Source organism: Cololabis saira, chromosome 18 (genome assembly GCF_033807715.1).
Source record: "Cololabis saira isolate AMF1-May2022 chromosome 18, fColSai1.1, whole genome shotgun sequence".
Classification (NCBI taxonomy): Eukaryota; Metazoa; Chordata; class Actinopteri; order Beloniformes; family Belonidae; genus Cololabis; species Cololabis saira.
In genome coordinates, this window is record NC_084604.1 from 13892992 (window position 1) to 13912229 (window position 19238).

General features: G+C 42.8%; 1 protein-coding gene across 20 annotated transcripts in view; it reads left to right on the plus strand.

Annotated features, from left to right (window-relative positions):
* Positions 1 to 19238, plus strand: part of afdna (afadin, adherens junction formation factor a) — a 106602-nt gene that overhangs the window by 72987 nt on the left and 14377 nt on the right. For all 20 annotated transcript variants that reach the window (XR_009784492.1, XM_061746709.1, XM_061746717.1 and 17 more), the window contains 11 exons: positions 7778 to 7843; positions 7923 to 7996; positions 10150 to 10268; positions 12025 to 12225; positions 12679 to 12770; positions 12964 to 13158; positions 13367 to 13517; positions 14429 to 14837; positions 16270 to 16517; positions 16630 to 16844; positions 17374 to 17553. Coding sequence is in view for 19 of the 20 variants with exons in the window: in XM_061746709.1 (XP_061602693.1) it covers positions 7778 to 7843; positions 7923 to 7996; positions 10150 to 10268; positions 12025 to 12225; positions 12679 to 12770; positions 12964 to 13158; positions 13367 to 13517; positions 14429 to 14837; positions 16270 to 16517; positions 16630 to 16844; positions 17374 to 17553 (1950 nt within the window). In the remaining variant the exon portion in view is untranslated. The remainder of the gene's footprint in view (positions 1 to 7777; positions 7844 to 7922; positions 7997 to 10149; positions 10269 to 12024; positions 12226 to 12678; positions 12771 to 12963; positions 13159 to 13366; positions 13518 to 14428; positions 14838 to 16269; positions 16518 to 16629; positions 16845 to 17373; positions 17554 to 19238) is intronic.

Consider the following 19238-nt stretch of genomic DNA (forward strand, 5'->3'; position numbering starts at 1 on the left):
CAGGGGAACGAGTGTGTGTGTGGGAGGGAGGGAGAGAAGGCAGGTAAAGCAAATTTAGTTAAACAGCTGCTTGAATTCCCAGTAAACTGGGCTGAGCTCTGTCCTGTTATATAAGTGTGTGTGTGGAGAATTTGCCTTGTGGAGCTGCAGCAGCGCTCCACCTCAGTCTGATCAGCTGGCGCCCAGTACACACTTTACCTTTGGATCTCTGCCTGACTTTGCCGTACTTTGACAAACAGCCTGCAATTAGGAACAAGTGGAGGAATTTTAATGTCCTTGGGAACATTTAAGGAGAAAAGAGCTTCTTTTTTTTTTCTTTAACCACATGGACTTCATTTAATTTTTTTATTTCTGATTCTTGTTGGGTTTTTTCGCAGAGGGGGTATTTTTTTATTTATTTTTTTCTTTTCTTTGTAATTTTCATGACTTTTAGATATTGAAATGACGTCTGATTTCAGAGAACTTTTCTTCTCTTGCTCATAAGAATTCCTTTTTTGTTTTTGATCCCATGTTTCATCAGTAAATAGTTATTTTAAACCCAGACGCATAGTTGGATGGATTACTACCAGCCGGTGTAATTGGGAGGCTTCGGACGTGTCGGTTCATGTTAGCAGGTCGAAAGGCTCTCGGGGATAAAAGCAGGTGTGTGCGTCTGTGCACCGCTCCAGTCTGGACGTCAGTGGGAACTGCTCTGGACGAAGCTCTCCAGCAGCTGCAACATGTGGTTTTCTGTGGTGGGCAGAAAAGACCAGGTAACAGAACTTCTAAAATCTGCTACCTGCTGGCTAGACGGGCTCATTTTTTTAATCTACCGGTATTTATTTATGTAATTCCTGGTTGCTGTAAATGGTGTCTTTGCTGGTGCTTTTAATATTCTAAAGTAGGAAAACTGAAAGTGTGGAGACGCTTGCACAAATGTTAAAATTGTAAGTGGTGTGTGTGTTTTTTGTCTTTATGATGTGTATTTTAAAAACCGGCATCACTGAAAGACAGCTACAAGGTGTATTTATACATACGTGTTACCTGGTCTAGCGTGAAGGTCTTTATGGTTCTGGTCGCTCTTCATTGTTTGCTTTCAGGGCCGGTTAAATTAAAGTGCACACACGAGACGGATGGTAAAAAGTTTAGGTTATGTGTTCAGTAGCTTGAAGTCGCTTCGTGACATGTGGTTAATCATGTGTTCCCCAAAAAAGCCATGTTCCTTCTGTCCTTTGCTGCTTTTGAACTTTTCGTACGATATATAGATATTGTGCTTGTTGTTTTAAGCCATTAGACAGATTAGACAGACCAAACAGACCAAACTAAACAGCAGCTATGTGGAGATATTTCAGTGTCTCAAATTAAAATCTGAGAGTTTGAAAGTTTTGTTTCTTTTATCAGTAGTGATGAAAGAGTTCTGCTTTAGACTGGCTTCATCAGAGTTCCCGAAGAGCTTCTGTTTTAAAAAGGGCAGCAAAGCCAAAACAAACACTGAACCTGGAAAAAGCTCTTCATGCAAACCTGACGTTTCTGAGGGGGAGGCCGTTTGTCTCTGGAGCAAATGAATTTACTGGTATCCTACGGTCTGCACCAGCCGAACCCACGTGTGAGTGCTGCCGCGTCGTGCTCGTCGTCCCTGCTGACGGCTCCCGGCAGTAGTTGAAGGAAACCGAGGGGGGTTCCCCCCTGCAGCCCCCCTCCGTTTTTGGTATGTTTGCTCATATCAGTTGTCATAAAGGACAGAACATTCCCTCCCTCAGAGAAAAGGTATCAAGGTTTTGCAATCCTGCGCTCTCGGCCAGAGCGGTGGCAATGTTTCATTTTAATCGACCCCTCCCCCGTGTGCACTACCTCTGCAAGCACTTCACTCAGCAGCATCTAAAATGGGAAGAATAGCCGTTATTGCTTTAACAGAGATGCATCAGAGGCCGTAATGGTTCGATACTGCAAAATAATGATGTCGACTTTAACTAAATAAAGTTCTTGACAGGAAATTAATTACGATGAGCAGTTTGGGTCTGACAGCTGACTCATCTATCCTGATGAGAGGTTTGTGTAGCCATGAGGGGAAATCAAGTTCTGCTGCTCTGTTTAATAATACATTCATTCCTGAAACTACATGAGAAATTTCAACTAGATTTTACAGAAAACTAAAGTGGTCAAAGATGTAGGTAGTATCAGGACGTGACATTAGATGATGTGGAAAATGCTTTCTTTATGAAAGATATTATCTCAAAACGCAGCTCTCGGTGTGTTTGTTTTTTTGGTGCGTTTGAAGCATTAGCGGCGTGTCGGTGTGTTTGTTAGCTGCTGGAACAATAGCATGAGAGCATTCCCTCCTGTGAGGGCAGGGACAATGAGAGGATGTACCGCACACACATGCACTGGCTTTCCTGTAAAGCTGCAGGCTGGACGGGGTTTATGAGGTGTGCAGAGGAGAACATTTGTCCATCTTGGCTCTGGTTGTAAAGCCTGTGTACAGTACAATCACGTTTTGGCAAGTTTGTGTGGAAAAAGTGGGACATTTGCTGGAAAATAGATGTGGACATTGTCATGTGGCCGAAAAGTATCACTGTCAAGGCCGCAGGAGCAGAACTGGGCTGTGCAGAGATGGTTATACTCTCGGCGTTCGTTAGATGATGCACACATTCCCCAAAAGCATTTTGTTTATCAGAGAAGCTGCTGCTGCTAAAGTAAATGAATACAAATGTATTCCTGTATTAGGATTGACTTCCAGCTGATGGTGTGTGGCATTTTTGTATGTTTTGGTTCAGGTAATGAATCAGTTTTTAAAATTCCCTGTTATCCACAGCTTGGAATTTCATGCTTTCTGCATCTCTGCGTTCAGCCTCTTTACACATGGATGCTTCAAAAAAAAAAAAAAAAAAAAGAAGTGCCATCTTGAGGTCTGAAATTCCTCTCTGTGTAATTTTTAACTGACATCTTGTTAAGAAATATATTAACGACATGTTTGTCTGTTCCTCCCTTCAAGAGTTTAATCCTCCGACGCTCTGATGTCAGTTCTGGCCTGATGGCCGTAGCGTGACCCAGTCCAACACCGTTTTTGGAGCAGCACATGTCAAATATTTGTCAACATCTGCTCATTATTTCCAATGGGAAAAATGAAACGAGACTGAACTGTGGTTCAGAAAAGGAAAGCTAAAATTAGGTCAGAACCTGTGTCCTATTTGAGGTTATTCAGACTTGCAGTTCTATCGTAATGGTTTCACGGAGGAGGGACGTTTCCTGGAGGTTATTTTCAGCTCGTGTGGTGAAACAGCATTTTCCCCTCCATTACTGTAGATGCCTCTTATTATTACCACAAACATTTGCTGCTATGGAGCCTTAAAAGCTAAGAGATTATTAGACACTAGTTTGATACCTTTTGTTTCAGATGATGCAGACTGAATCTTTGCTTTTTAGTGGGAAACTATTTTAAAAAGGTTGTTGTTGTTGAGGGTGTTGGTTTCAGTGTCTCTTATCTGCTGTTTCAGGAGACGTGAAAGTGATTAGTTTATGGAGAAGTTTGTAGCTAAACCACATGCAAATATATTCATCTTTAGGAGTGCTGTCCAGTTAAAAATAAAAAAAATGTATATATTATCCTATTTATCTTTCTTTTTTCAATACAGCAACTTATCCAGGATCGTTAGTGTGGTCATCGTTTCTGAAATGTATCAGAACACTGCGTCTCTGAAGCAGCTGATCAAACTACCAGTCTCCTTATTTCCCTGATATTCTTTGTACTTTCAAAGCCTCACCTGAACCCGTGTCCTTGGTCTAGAAAATGTTTTCTGTTGGAAGCTATAACCCAGAATCTCATCAAACAAAGAGTCGAAACTCTGGACTTGATTGTTTTCATCCGATCATCCACCTTCTCAGTTCCTATTTTGACTGCTTGATACTTGCCGAAGGCATGAAATTGCATTCATAGCTCTCAACAAAATCACACACATGTGTGAGAGAAGTCTAGTTTGCTAAAATTCCTTTGGGTGTACGAGGTCATCAAATGCTGCCAGGTTGTAAATTAACTCTTATGGATTAGTGGTTTTATAACCTCGGTAGGGCTCCAGAAAGCAGGTCGACGTGCTTGAACATTGCAAGCTATAATTTTGGTGTGTGGCCAGCGTGCATTAGCAGCAGTTGCTGTCAGCTGTGCGTCGGACGGACGGACGGACGTGTGTTATTCTTTGGTGATGATGTAGATGATTCAGTGAGTCAGCTGCAGGAGATCTGAGGAGCTAGATGTCATATCTGTTAAAGTGTGCTGTCTGAAAACCATTAAACAATGTCCCTGTCATGCAAATATGAATAATATATTTTTTTAAGGTATTATACCTCCTAGTATAAGCAATTTGATCATCTACACATGCAGATCTTACAATTAATGTTGTCAAAAATAACATAAATCGGATTCCACTTGGATTGCTGAGTTAATTAGTTGGAATGTGCCTGAGCTGAAAACCGTTGGCTGAGAGGGAATAATGACCAGGGGTCCGCTTGTTCTGTGCTACTATACCGACTACTACATCACATCAGCACTGAATAACCACATGTGGTTAACGACTGGACTATGGAACATTCTCAACGTAAAGACATCTAATTGTTGTGATGGTATTATAATTTTGCGTATCAAAGGTCATGGTTGCAGTGGGAATTTTGTTTTGAAGACGCCGACTTCCTTAAGACATTTCACTGGAACAGAGGCTCTGGCGGCTTTGATTTGTTTTTCCAACTCTTTAAGGAGCTGATGTTTTCCACTAAGTAAAGTAAAGCTCCTTCATGTGTTTTTACTAGTCTTTATTTAATTAATTACTTGTCAAAACAATAAAATCCACGGATCCAGAGGAAAGACTTTATTCCTTGAGCATAACTCTGTGGGGCTGGAGAGTGCTTTCCAGACATGTGGAGTTTTTGTGTTGTGATGACAGTTTTAGTGACCAGCAGCATCTGGTTTTACTTGGAACCACACCCCAACGCCGGCGACTCGTCTCATTCCTGCCTCATACCTGCCGTCTGTCCATAAATGTTTTTACCCGCTCGTGTTAGTAGTTAACAGATGGATTTTGTTTAGTTTTTTACAGACTAGAAAGACTTTTTATGTCAACAATGTGTACAGGGAGTTATCCTGGATCATTTTATTTCCCATTAACTTTAATTGTTGATCCCGGATCATTTTCTTATTTCCACACCTGTTTACAATAGACTATGTTTGGGCTTTATGTCCACAACTCATTACTGATTGTTGCTGACTACATGGTACATTTCCTGTCAGTTTGGTCTGATTTCATCTCTCAGGTTAATGGTACAAGGGAGTCATCTTCAAATGTGCAGCATCTGTTTTCTGTAATTTAGGCTTGTCCCCTCCCAAAAAAACCCTCCCAAAAAGCAGATGTTTATGTAATAATTTTCAGTGAAACACGTCTCAGCTACTCAACCTTAACTGCCCTCTCAGTTCATTGTCTGTGGCGTGCACCGTAGGAGTCAGGCAGTTATGACGGAGGCGTGTGGTAACAGGTCCATGCCTCACCAGCGCTCGCTCTACTAAATCAGATTTGACAGACTCCAGCAAACTGAAGCTGACTGAAGCAGATGTGCTCATGCTTCTCATTTTTCTTAACTGGATGTTAGACCACTGCACACGATCAATAACGTCAAGCGTGATCAGCCCTCTTAACTCCCGACAGGTCTCCTTTAACCTGCTAAAAAGCCCTGAACAACTCCAGGGGATTCCCGCAAGCGTCTTTGGCGCCCAAAGTTCCCGTTCTGGATAAGTGAGCCGAGCGAGAGCTTCATCTAGAACAGAGGTCCTTCAGTGTCGTCTGCAACAGACATGAATGTCAAAGTGATTCATCTCTCATAACATCACCAGCAGGAAGTTCGTGCCAACGTTAAACTGGCCTCATTACATGCAGAAAGCTGCAACCCCGGGGCATGCACGTTTAAAGGTCTTGTGATCTGTTCGTACGAGAGGAGCAGACAGATTTGTAAAAATGAAGTCTCAAAGGATGGGTCTCATTTTAACTTGACTTCCAGCAGAGAAAAACATTGGCTGACATTTTCTGGCATGCAACAGTCTGCCAGTTCCTGTTTGCCGCTCCGTCCACTCCTAGAAGTGTCTCTGCACAGCTGATTAATGGGTTAATGAATGTGGTCTGTTAACGGTCAGAGCCATTAGCCTGATCACAACCCCAGTCCTCTTCTCTGCAAGATGCATCCGCACGCAGACGCACTTTCAGCCGTGTTTCAGCCGGCTCTGATGGATGGCAGCAGGCAGGAGTCTTTAATCCACTCCAGCTTTATGAGCAAGTTTATAGACACGCTGAGACTCTTCTGTGGGAATCTGAATGTTTCTTTGAATGTTTCCTGTTGTTTTTGTTTTTTAAGCTGCAAATATTTAAATCTGCTGAAAAAAACAGAAGTCACGAAGGTATTTGAGATGTTTGCAGTTTTATCAACATTGACAGTATTCTGTTTGCCCTTTTTCTCATAGAGAAAAAAAACAAGAGGGGCATTCCTCAGCTTGTTTTAAAATGCGGAAGTGTTTGAAGCGGGAATGTAAATGCAGAACAGAAGTTCTTTATTTATGTAAAAGGTTTCCAAAATATTTGCTTTGGTTTGTGGTCCTACTGTTAGAGAAACTCTGGCAATAAACATGTCAGGATGGAGAATAACGTGTGATAGATCTGAAACATGCCAGCAATTTGCTCCGCAATAAACCTTGTGCCCATTTCACAGGAAAGCCACATATAGACTCCAAAAGGCATAAACACAGAAAAACAGGGCCGTCTGTGTATATTGACACTGACAACGAGGAAGGGCTGTCTCTCTTTTTTGTTGCTGTTTTGCAACTAAAAGCTTTGGTTTCATGAAAGTCTCATGTGACGTGATAAATCTGTGGAGAGATGAGATTGTTTCAGGAGTAAATGTCAAAAACATTGAGTAGAAGTAGTAGAATTTCTGCAGGAAAATGAAAAGTAAACACCGTGGGTGTGCTTGGCTGCTTCTGGGGCTACACAGGAGCTCTGAAACGTTTTAGCTCGACATCTCTGAGCTGTGTCTTTTAGAGGTCTGGTGTTTGGGAAATGAAAGGTTTGTAATCCAGTCTGGGTCTGTCTACTGTCAGCAGTCCTGTCCAGGTGCGTCTTTTCAGTCGTGCTGGACGCAAGTTGGTGTTTCAGTCTGGACAAGGAGGATATTTGTCTGAATAAGGCAGGTCATTTCTTGATACGTTGGTAAACCTGTGTGACTGAGGACTGGGATGCTTTCATCCATCATGCAGCAAGTTCATCTCACAACGGGGAACCGTGCACACAATCTCTGACTGTATGAATTAAACTGAGCAATATAAGAAACAGTGAGGCCAAGAACAGTGTGGGAGTCCACGAGGAAATTGTAGCAAATTTGACTGAGAATGACCTTCTCAGTAATTGTTTTGAACAGAATCGTTGTTGTTGTCCATGCTTCATACCTGCTGGCTCAGACCTTTTGAGGGGGGATTGGTGGGATTTTCCAGCAACTTATTTTATAATTTTATGTCCTAACTTGATCTTGAACAGACACTTAAAGGTTTCTCTCAATAATGAAGGGGAGAAAAAAAATCCAACTATGGAAATCCAAACAAATTTTAGTTTTACCAACTTGGTTCAGACATTTATGTGCATTTCTGACTCTATGTACAAACTCTTCTTTAACCCTTGTTTAATTGAGGGTTGTGTGCATGTTGTATTGCGATATTTATATGTACAACTTTAACAGATGACATTAAAGTAATGAATATGTTTTAATGTCTCTCCAGGGTGCTGGTCAGGAGAAGCTGGGCATCTACATCAAGTCTGTGGTTAAAGGCGGAGCAGCTGATAATGTGAGCCCTGCTACAAGAAACCACGATGGAGAAACTCCCAGCTGCTTGTTACGTGACATTTGTGTTTGGGTTGTGACAGGACGGCCGTTTGGCAGCAGGTGACCAGTTGTTGAGCGTGGATGGCCGCAGCCTGGTGGGCCTTTCACAAGAGAGGTAAAAACAGTGTTGGTTGTTTCATTGTTAATACGGTTGGTGGAGGAAAGAATTCCCAACTTATGTGCATATATGCATATAAAAAATAAATCATAAAGGCAAAACAGGAAAAACAGGAAATTCCCAGCTGAGTTGTAAATTATAATTACGTTTTCATGACATCCAGTGATTAGCGAGGAACGGCAGGGAGGAACTGCTGGGGTGCACAGCGTTTTCCTTTTTATATATTTAACCACCTAGATAGTATTTATAGTACTTATGTGTTTGTCACCATAAGAGAGGGAAAGTCTGCTTCCACCCTCTTGTTCTCTTCAATTCAAATACAGAAACACTTAATTAATCCCCGAAGGAAAATGAAATACATCATGGTCGGTTAACCACGTCTCTGAGAACTGACGATTATATCATCTCCAGTTGGCATTTGTATCCACAAAAGTATTTTCCTGCATGTTTAGAGCAACCGCCGCTAGCAATGAAAGGGTGTGTGTTTGTTTGTGTGTGTGAGTGTGTGTGTGTGAGAGTGTGAGTGTGAAAACAGCAGCAACGTGTTTGATGCCACACCCAGCTCACATTAATCCAGTTATTCCTCTCCCTCTGCAGAACAGGTTCAGTGTCTGATGTGATTTTACCAACATGGGGTCAAACTGCATTTTCAAGTCATTTCATCACTTGTGTTTAGAGGCAGGTGGGAGGGGTTTAATAGTGAGGTCAGAGCTTCTGCTCGTCCTTCTCGTCCTCCAACACAACACATAACATGCTAAGATGAGTGAGCTGCAGCCTTCAATACTGCTGGGTGCATGTGTAAAAGCTGTGTCAAACATTTCCAAATGTGCCTTTAGTTCTCTGCTCAGCATCAAGTATCTAACGTTACAATCCAGGACTTGAATCCAACACAAATGCCTCATTCCCCTGAAAGAGATCTTGAACTAGTTATAGGATTTTGTGAAAGCCCTGTGCACACAACCGCGTATGAATGATGGAGAAAATAACATGTCTGTTAGACACAGAAGGATTTTACCAAAGTTATGGTGAAGTGATTATCTGGCAATCACAGATATAATCCCCCTAAGACCCCCCCCCCCCTGGTTGCTAAAAAAGGCCTTGCAGTTTGTTTCTTCCTGTTTGTGTACCAGCAGATGGAGACTCTGTGTATTTCCCATTAATGACTAACTGTACTCTACTGGTATAACGTTGAAGTGTTTGGTCAGACAAAGTCATGTCTGATGCTTTTGATGAAAAGCACTAGTTTGTTTGTTTTTTGTTGGCATGATTTTAGCTGATGTATTCAGTTTTATTAATGTAAAGGTCAGAGCTTCAGGTTTTTGACTGACCTGGATACGACAAAAAATCCAGCTCCTGCTTTAGAAAAATGCTTACCGGTACTTGCAGTGTCTGTGTGTTACATCAGAATGTCTGCTCGAGGGTACCAAACCCAACTTTGATATCTCATAAATAACTTCAGTACCATCTGTTTTGATGATATCTTAGTCCTGGATTCTTGTCACGCTGTTGAAAGCTATAAACTTGTGTTTGTTGCTGCTCTTGAGGTTTAAACAACTATAAATACAGGGATGCTCAAACACTTGTAAGAAGAGGACTTTAAAATGAAGTCGTATTAAACTGTAAAGTGAAAGCAACAGTTTAAGGACAGCATGAGTGTGTTCTGTCATCTTCCTGAGAAGAAGAGTGTGGTGACAAGGATGAAGAGAAACAATCTGTCTGCCAGTGTCTGCTGAACGGAGTAAACAAAGACATGCGCTTTGATATAAATTGTAAAATCCTGGACATGTTTTTGCAGAGCAGCTTGTCCTTTGAACAGTACGTGTCTTTATGTGAGCCATCGTGTCATCAAGCATTTGTGAGTGATACATGTGGTTTTCTTCATCACTCAACATTCAGGATCCTCTCAGACTGCCGGTCGGGACTTTACTTTAGTTCAGTTTATAAGCGGGGGTGTGGTTTACCTTCAGAATAGTGTTATCGTTTACACAGAGCACCGTGGAGCGGAGACGTTTAGATAGAAGCACTTTTAGATCAGTTATGGAGCATTAACTGTAAAACCCACATGAAAGAGTTCCCTTGAAGGGATAAGATTGGTATTCATGCTGTGTGTGTGTGTGCCTGTGTGTGTGTGTGTGTGTGTGTGTGTGTAGGGCGGCAGAGCTGATGACGAGGACGGGCTCAGTCGTTACTCTGGAGGTCGCCAAGCAGGGAGCGATTTACCACGGACTGGCGACGCTCCTCAACCAGCCGAGCCCCATGATGCCCAGAGGTGAGCACTTCCTACTCTTTCTTTATGCACTCTCAGGTTAGATTGATGTACTATTATATCTTGTTGTTTTTAATTATACTGATTTATAAACTACTCATTATTGGAATGTGATTAGAGTGATTTTTTTTTTTTTTTTTTTTTTTTTTTTTAAGCCAAAAAGAAAGTAATTATATAGCTTCTCCAGAGTTTTTTTTTTTTAATTTATTTCCATTTAACAAAAACTTTATTGAGATATTTCAGCTCTGAATAATTGTGGTTGGCATTTCTGTTGAAGAAGTTTTAAGAAGTATGTCAAATCTTTTTATTTGGCCCAACAATTTACAATCAAGGACACTAAATGGTCTTTAAATGCAGCCCCCTAAAGTCTGCTGGTTTTCATCACATAAAAGTAGCAATGAACTGACTACTGATAGTTGGACTGAGCGTTGGGTCCCACTGTTGACCGCTACCGCTAATTTGGTGTGGTGTGTGATGGAGGAGAGGCAGACTGGTCCAGACAGTACGTACTTGTCTTCTCTGCAGCACAGGAAAAACCCAAGCAGCCGTCTGAATGATATAATGAGTACTTGTAGTCATGGCCAGCTTCATGTGTCTCTGTGTCTGTTTTGTGCTTGAAAAGCTGCACATGCATACATGGCAGAAGGTTTTCAAGCCGGTCTGGCTGTGTGCTGGTCTTTGTCTGCAGGAATGTGACCCCAGACTCATTAGGAGTTCTTCTGGCAGGCTCAGTCTGTGGGTCAGGGTGACGATAGCGGGGTGTTTCTCCTAAAGTCCTTTAACCACAGCATACTGCAGAGTTGATAGGAAGTTTACACCAAGTGAGGGGATTTCTCAGGGAAAGGCGTAGATTATCACTGACTGACGACTTTAAGCTCGAGTCAACTGATACTGCATCCAAAATCAACTTAAATGCACTTAGAATACCCTCAAAGTGACCGTTGCAAACAGAGCTGCACTTTTGGGTCATTAAAGTAACAACAAGCACATTAACTATTTAAACTCTTTAAAATGATTAGCTCCTTAGAAGTTAAATCATTACAACCAGGGCTGGCGATCGATTCAAATGTCAAGAATCGATCCGATTCTTAAGATTCAGAATCAATTATCAAGATTTGATTCGATTCAGTTATTGATTTGGGTTAATGTTATTAAAACAGTTTTTTGAGCTGTTGCATGAATTATATGACACTGTAGTTATGCAACATATCAAATGATCTGATTTGAACATATTAATACTAGTATTATATTGAGATTAAACAGCAAGTATTGGCAGCTAATGATGCTGTAAGGACCAATCACCTCCCAGAATGCTGATAGAACTGCTTTCAGAAACATCGTGTGGGTCAGAATTATCAGATCCAGGGCAGCAAACAGAGGCCGTATGAAATCGCATTTATTTTTTCCCACATTCCGTTTTTATTTTTTCCATTTTCAGTCTTTTTTGGTTTTAAATTTTTGAGAATTTGGTTTTTAGCATTATATGCAAATGTAACCCCAAGACAGTATATAAAGTAATGAAATACCAAAAGTTGTAATGTAATGATAAAAAAAATCGATCTTTAGACATACAAATCGATTTTTAAGAATTAATATGAGAATCGATTTAGAATTGGAAAATCCATTTTTTTTTTCAACACAGACCTAATTACAACCCGACAGATATTTTGGATAAATGTTGGTGACCTCCTAGGAAAACACGACTGCACTCACACGCCGCAGCAGAGTCTCACTGTCACCATCTTCTCTTTCACGGCAGCGACGGACCGAGGCCGGGACAAGAACGGGAAAATGCGACCAAAGAGCGAAGGCTTCGAGTTGTACAACAACTCTGTGCAGAACGGTGCACCCGAGAGCCCGCAGCCAGGCTGGGACTCGTACCCCGAACCAAAGAAGATGAGTGGCGAAGAGCGACTTCTCAAGAACCGGGCCGACCACCGCTCCAGCCCCAACGTAGCCAGTGAGTCCTCCTGCTTACTAACCCCCCCCATGTTTATTGCTCCGTTCTGCACGGGAACACTTCTCCAACATCTGGCACAATAAAAGCAGAACAGAAATCTATAAAATTTAATTTAGTAGCTCCGATCAGTTAATTGAATGCAGAACTCAGAATTGGTGTTCATGCAGATCCCCAGTTTCCATCATTAATGTGGCATCTTCACAGTTTTTGTGGGTGTTTCTGCCTCACTGCGTCTTTAGTTTGAAGTTAAATAGGAACAAAATAAAGCTACACTAGTGTTGTTCTCACTTATTCTTACTTATAAGAACAAAGGACAAAAAAAATGCTGCATTTCCAAACACGTTCAGAAACTGTTTTGTTTCTTTTTAGTCCGACTTGTTTGTGTGTGAAAGTTTTTCCCGTGATGAAATGACCGTCTCTCTCTCTCTCTCTGTGACTGCTAATCATCAACAGATCAAGGCCAGAGTCCTGCCAGCAAATCTATGTACCCCGGAGGACCCGGCACCAAGATCACCTCCGTCTCCACCGGCAACCTGTGTGCAGATGTAAGTGACGCCCTGGTGTGGAATGTTCCAGCTGACGACATGACGGAGTGACACGAGCGCTCCAGGACTCTCACTGTCTTGAGAAGAGATGAGAAATCGTTTCCCACATATTTGCACACAGTGCTTCGCCTGTGCAGGCCTCGGAAGGTGTCTGGAACATTTTCATCTTGAAATATTCCTTTTTGTCCTCCAGGACGAGCCTTCCCCTCCCCACCCGGAGGCCTACCCCATCCCCACGCAGACCTACCCCAGGGAGTACTTCACCATCCCGGCCTCCAAGAGCCAGGACCGAGTGCTGGGTCCGGGCCAGGGGCCCCCGCAGCACTGGCAGGGCATGGAGGACAGAGAAGGCCTCCCCGTGGCCGACAACATGCACAACAGCATGCAGGTGGGGCAGCGTGAGATGCTCACTCTCAGAAATCAGTTTTCAAGCAGATCAAAACAAGTTTTGCGTCGTCGTTCATTCCTACAACTTTTTCTTACCTCATGTTACCTCATTTATCTTTTTTTTTATATTGCTCTCCTCCCCCATTTAATGTGCTTCCTTTTTCTCATTTGATCCAATGTTTTTTGTTTTTTTAATTTCTTCTTTGCAGCGGATTAATCACTCCCAAGAGGATCTGTACCCCCCACCAGGAGGCCTGAGGCCAGATGAGCGCATGCAGTCACACTACCCACAAGAATACCAGCACCGAGAGCTGGACTACCAACACAGAGAGCATGAGTACCAGCGAGGGCCTCCAGGAGGTATCAAACGAGGGGGGGGCTGAGATCACAGCGGCAAAAACAGAAGGACAAAAAAAACAAGGCAAAACAAACCCTGCACAATCTGATTGTCTTTTAACTAGATTATACAACAGCTTACTGGTTATCAGAACCCAAATGTTCCTCCAAAATATGATCAAATTTGGCATTATTGTTCTCGATTATATTATGTAACAATGAATTGCAAAACAAAAATGTGGCATTTGCCCTTAATCTGCAAAATCACAACTAATCCTGTGTGTTATTTCTTTGGGTGAAAACGTCAACCAAAGTTCAACTTCTGCCTTTTGACCTGGTATATTTAAACTAAACCAAAACAATATTGTTGAGTCCATTCAATTTTATTTATATAGTATTTATTACAACACAAGTTGTCACTCCAGGTAAAAACTCCCCTAGTGGGAGAAAAGCCTTAAGCCAAACAGTGGAGGGAAAAACTCCCCTTTTAAGAGGGAGGAAACCTTGAGCAGGACCAGGATCATAAGGGGGGATCCTCCTGCTGAAGACCAGCTGGACAGAGCAGGGAAAGAGAAAACAGACCAAATACTTGTAACCAATAACTGTGGATCGATCAATATAAAAGGTCAGATGGAAACCTTGAGCGTTTCATATCACCATCTTCACTTTTGTAAAATGCAGGAAATGGTTTTCTTCTAAAAACCTCCCATTATCAGGAAGCTCTTCCTCTTCTCGTCAGTGGAGGGCATGTACATGAACATTAGTTCAGTGTCTTTGGAAAACTGACTCAGAATTGGATTGTACTTGATCGAGTAACTCTTGATCCATATGTTGAGTTTCTCCTGCACTCTTTGTAGCGCCGCCGGTCGGGTAGAAGAGGTTACTTTATGATGGAGATTAGTGTGTACAAGTGATGTGCGTCCTTGTGTCTGCAGTTGTGAGCGGACCGGACCACTGGGCCCCGCAGCCGCAGGTCTCGTCTTCGCTGGAGTCCTCCACCTCCAGCCAGGAGCACCTGAACTTCTCCACTTCCTCTTCCTCATCAAACAAGACCCAGAACCAGAAGACCGGGCCGGGCCGGTGGAAGACTCCCAACACGCCTCACATCGTGCCGCCGCATCCGGCGCAGCCGCCGTCCCGCTCCGACCTGCCGCCTCCTCCTCCCCCGCCGCCCGCGCCCTACCCCGACACCTACGACCTCTATGACCCCCAGCCCGACCTGCCGCTACCTCCGCCTCCTAACGCCGCCGCCTCGGCTACAGCCCAGCAGGCTGCTGACCGCAAGAAGAGAGAGGAGCAGCAGCGGTGGTATGAGAAGGAGAAAGCCCGGCTGGACGAGGAGAGGTGAGGTCTTCCCCTATGTGGTCTGTTGGGGAATGCTGACATCTTTAGGCCACTTAAAGGGGACCTATTATGAAAAACAAGTTTTTTCTTGCTTTAACATATATAAAGTGGTCTCCCTTCTAGGGCTGGGGATCGATTCAAATGTCAAGATTCGATTCCGATTCTTAAGATTCAGAATCGATTATCAAGATTTGATTCGATTCGATTCAGATATTGATTTGGGTTAGTGTTATTAAAACTGTTTTTTGAGCTGTTGCATGAATTATATGACTGTAGTTATGCAAAATATTACTACTAGTATTGAGATTAAACAGCAAGTATTGGCAGCTAATGATGCTGTAAGGACCAATCAGCTCCCAGAATGCTGATATAACTGCTTTCAGAAACATGTGGGTCAGAATTACCAAACAGATCCAGGGAGGAAACAGAGACGGATGAAATCGGTTTTATTTTTTCCCACATTCCGTTTTTATTTGTTTATTTTCGGTCTATTTTAGTTTTTAATTTTTGAGCATTTGGTTTTTAGCATTTTTTGCAAATGTAACCCCAAGACAGTTTACAAAGTAATGAAATATAGACAATTTATGCAATTATAACCTAACACTTTAATGTTTTCATATCTTTAACATATTTAAAGGCAAAAACATGGCACCAGTTATTCTCGTGTCCAACAAAACATTCCTTTTTTGGGGATAAACAAAAAAATAACCAAAAGTTGTAATGAAAAAAAAAAAAATACATAAATAAAAAAAAATAAAAAATAAAAAAAATCGACATATAAATCGATTTTTAAGAATTAATGTGAGAATCGATTTAGAATTGGGAAATCGATTTTTTTCAACACAGGCCTACTCCCCTCAGCCTGCCAACTCAGAGAAGGAGGAAAGCAAACAAATTCTGCAGTGTCTGTACAGCCGCCCGGATGATCCATCCAGTGTGATGTGACTTCTACGAGCCGTTCAGATTCTGCTCCCGTCGTTACGTAACGACGGGAGCGATTTACATCGGTTGGCCTCCGATGCGTGAAACCACACCCACAACTAACTCTGGCCGGAACAACAACAACAACTCTGCCGGCCGGAGCTTCCGCCATTTATTCGTAGCGGTGTATCGCGTCATTCAGGCAGCCAATCAGCACAGAGCCTCATTATCATAGCCCCGCCCACTCAGAATCCTGCATAGAGAATGCGATTAGAGAATGGGAAGATAAAGACATGGCTCAAAGGCTGAATTTCTAATTTATTTAGCAAAAACAATCAAAAGCTTGTTTTTTAGACATTCAAGGCCTGTTTAAAATAGATATTAGATGCCATAATAGGTCCCCTTTAACACCTCAGTTAGCATTTTGGTTCATTTGTAATTTATTTGAACTGATTATAACACAGTTAACTCGCTTTAATGTGTGAAATGAATAATAATAATAATGTTCCAGGGAGAGGAAGAGGAGGGAGCAGGAGAGGAAGTTGGGCCAGATCCGCGCCAACCCTGTCATGCCCGTCCAACCCCAGAACAACGGAGGAGTGATGCCTCCTCCTCACCACCAGCCCCCTCTGACCCCGATGGCCCCGCCACAACCCTACCACCCCCCACTGCCGCAGCCGCCCATGTCCAGGCCAGAGAAGCTGGCCAGCCTGCCGCGCTCAGCAGTGCCCCCCCCTGCCAGTGCCTCCAACCCACCCGGTAATCAAAATAACAACTCAATCAAAATTGAAATATTAAAAATATTCTGTATTTTACAATTCAGGATCGGAATCTCTAAAGAATGAGTTTAATGAACGTAACAACCTCGCAGGCATGGACACGGTGATCAGGGACCTGCTTCCGCAGCAGCAGCCGCGGACCATCGAGAGGCGGGACCTTCAGTACATCACCATCAGCAAGGAGGAGCTCACGTCCAGCGACAGCTTGTCTCCAGACCCCTGGAAGAGAGACGCCCGCGAGAAAGCTGAGAAGCAGCAGCAGCTTCACATCGTTGATCTGTTGGACAAAGAGATCCAGGACCTCCAGGTAATTTAACCCAGCATTGGAACCTGCAGGCAGTAAACGTGTGATCAGCCAATTAATCACATGCAAGGAACGGAAATCATTAACCAAGTGTTCAAAATACAATAGTTGCATAGTAAAAGAGCTGTAAAATGCCCACCTGAGATTACTTTCTGTCATAGGTACACATCACCATGCAGAAATATGCTCATTCATCTTACAGAAAGATTGAGCTGGCTTTGCATTTGTACTGTAAAGTCCTTTGTCTTCACTTCATCACTACTTTAAAGGCAGAGTAGCAGAGCTAGTGTTATTTTAAGCTTCCGTGTTGTTCTAATCCAGATACGCCCCTCTGATGGCATCAGTAAAGCCTGATGTTTCCTGATTTAAACTTGATCCAATTGTGCAGGATGTATATTTTTCTCTTATACTTAGTTTTGTTTAGCTTGGAAGGAAGTAGCATGATTTATTTCTGCGGGTGCAACGTCTTACAATAAAGAATTATATACGTAGCTGGTGCAACATGGTCCTGTTAAGGTTTATTTTGTCTCAGGCCAAGCCGGAGAGAACAGCGGAGGACAATGATCGGCTCAGGAAGCTGATGCTGGAGTGGCAGTTCCAGAAAAGACTACAGGAGTCCAAACACAGTGATGAAGACGAGGAGGAAGAGGATGATGAAGACGTGGACACGATGATGATCATGCAGAGGCTGGAGGCGGAGAAGAGAGCCAGGGTGAGACGGATGCTCATGTTGGTGGGAGGGCAGTGGATAAATAACTGATCCATATTGGTATGAAGAGGTTTAAATCACGTGCACAAGCTGCTTTTGCAGGAAATTTTTTTTTTTCCAACTTCTGTTTTTCAAGCGATGTTACCCATCAGCTCACAGTTGAGAGGGGATCTGCCGTTGAACGTTCAAGGAAGGGCAAGTCACAGGAAATCAGGCTGATGGGGAGAAAAACAGAGCTGCCTCTCAAATGCTAGAAGAGGAAGATGATTTCCTGTGGGAGCACTCCCACTATTAATGTCCCACAATGTGCATCTGCAACATGCTTCTGTCATCGCTTTGCCTTGCTGAGCTGCTTAAATCTGATTGGCTGGAGGAATGGATGCGGGGGTCGGGGCAGGAAGTCGGGCAGCTGTGCTGTTGAAGCTGCTCAGAACATGTCGGGTTCAATGTTTCCTGCATACCTTTGTTTTCCCATAATCAGCTTCCCTACACTCGACACATGTACGTAGGGATCACTGATCTATAGCCAGTGACTGAGACGCGTCGTTAGAAGCTCAGTGACGGAGGACAGGAGCTTTTATAATGTGACCTTTTGTACACAAACGACTGTCGAATATATCAACACTTTTAGTTGATTTGGGTTTTTTTGATTGTTGAAAAGCTTTTTAATCCTTCAGCTGCATTATTTCTTTCCATTTTTTTGAGTTTTAGCTGGATGTGGAGGAGTTCTTCTGGTGGATTCAGCCCGTTGTGGAGTTTTGTACTCTAGTATATCGAGGACTCTTTCGAGGGGAACAGACGTCTCTTTTTCAGAAGCTAGCAATTTTGACTCGTAACAGCCAACACGTGCGCTAGGTAATCTAGAAATGTATTTCAACTGCAGAATCCTGCTGGTCACTAGGAGCTGCTGGTGGGGCCTCCCTGACCCGGGACCAGTAGATAGTCAGTGTTGCTGAGATCGTTCATGGCCCGGTTGGGAGGTTCTACAGAATATCTGGCAGTTGTGCTGAAGCTTGCAGCACTAAACATCTCTGATCGGTCTCGGTTACGTCCGTCATCTCCCGGTTAACTCCGTAGGTGACTGATGAAATCTGCTAACGTCACGTTGTTCCACAGGGAAAGTTGCTGCTGGTTTTAAACACGGCATTCAAACTCAGACATTGAGTCCAATTTTGAAAAAGCAACACAGTGAATGAATTATGTTTTTTTTTTTTTTTTTTTTTAAACAAAACAGCAAATCAAAGGAATAATTTAGTTTTTGATTGTTATACATCGGCTCTGTTTTGAAACCCACTAAAAAGCCAGCTGGGCACATGACTTTAGACACCACATTCCTCATTAGTGCGTCACCTTTCACAGGAGCTGTGTTGCCTGTAAACACTGAGCTCCGGCTGCATCCACACTAAGCTGCTCTCGTAAACACGTCTCACACAGCCGGCCGGGCTTACTGAGCACGTGCACATGACGGAAAACAGCTGAAGACTGCTGGAATTAACCTCCGCTGCAGATTACTCTACGACTTTCCTACATTACGCAGTTTCGCGGTTAGAAATAAAGATTATACAAACAAATTTGGTGGTACCGGTCCATTAAAGAAAGAAAAACCCACAATGGTTGCCAAAAGTATGAATGAATAATTTATTAAAAATGTACCTATGAAAATCAAAACCCTTTTAAGATGAAACCAT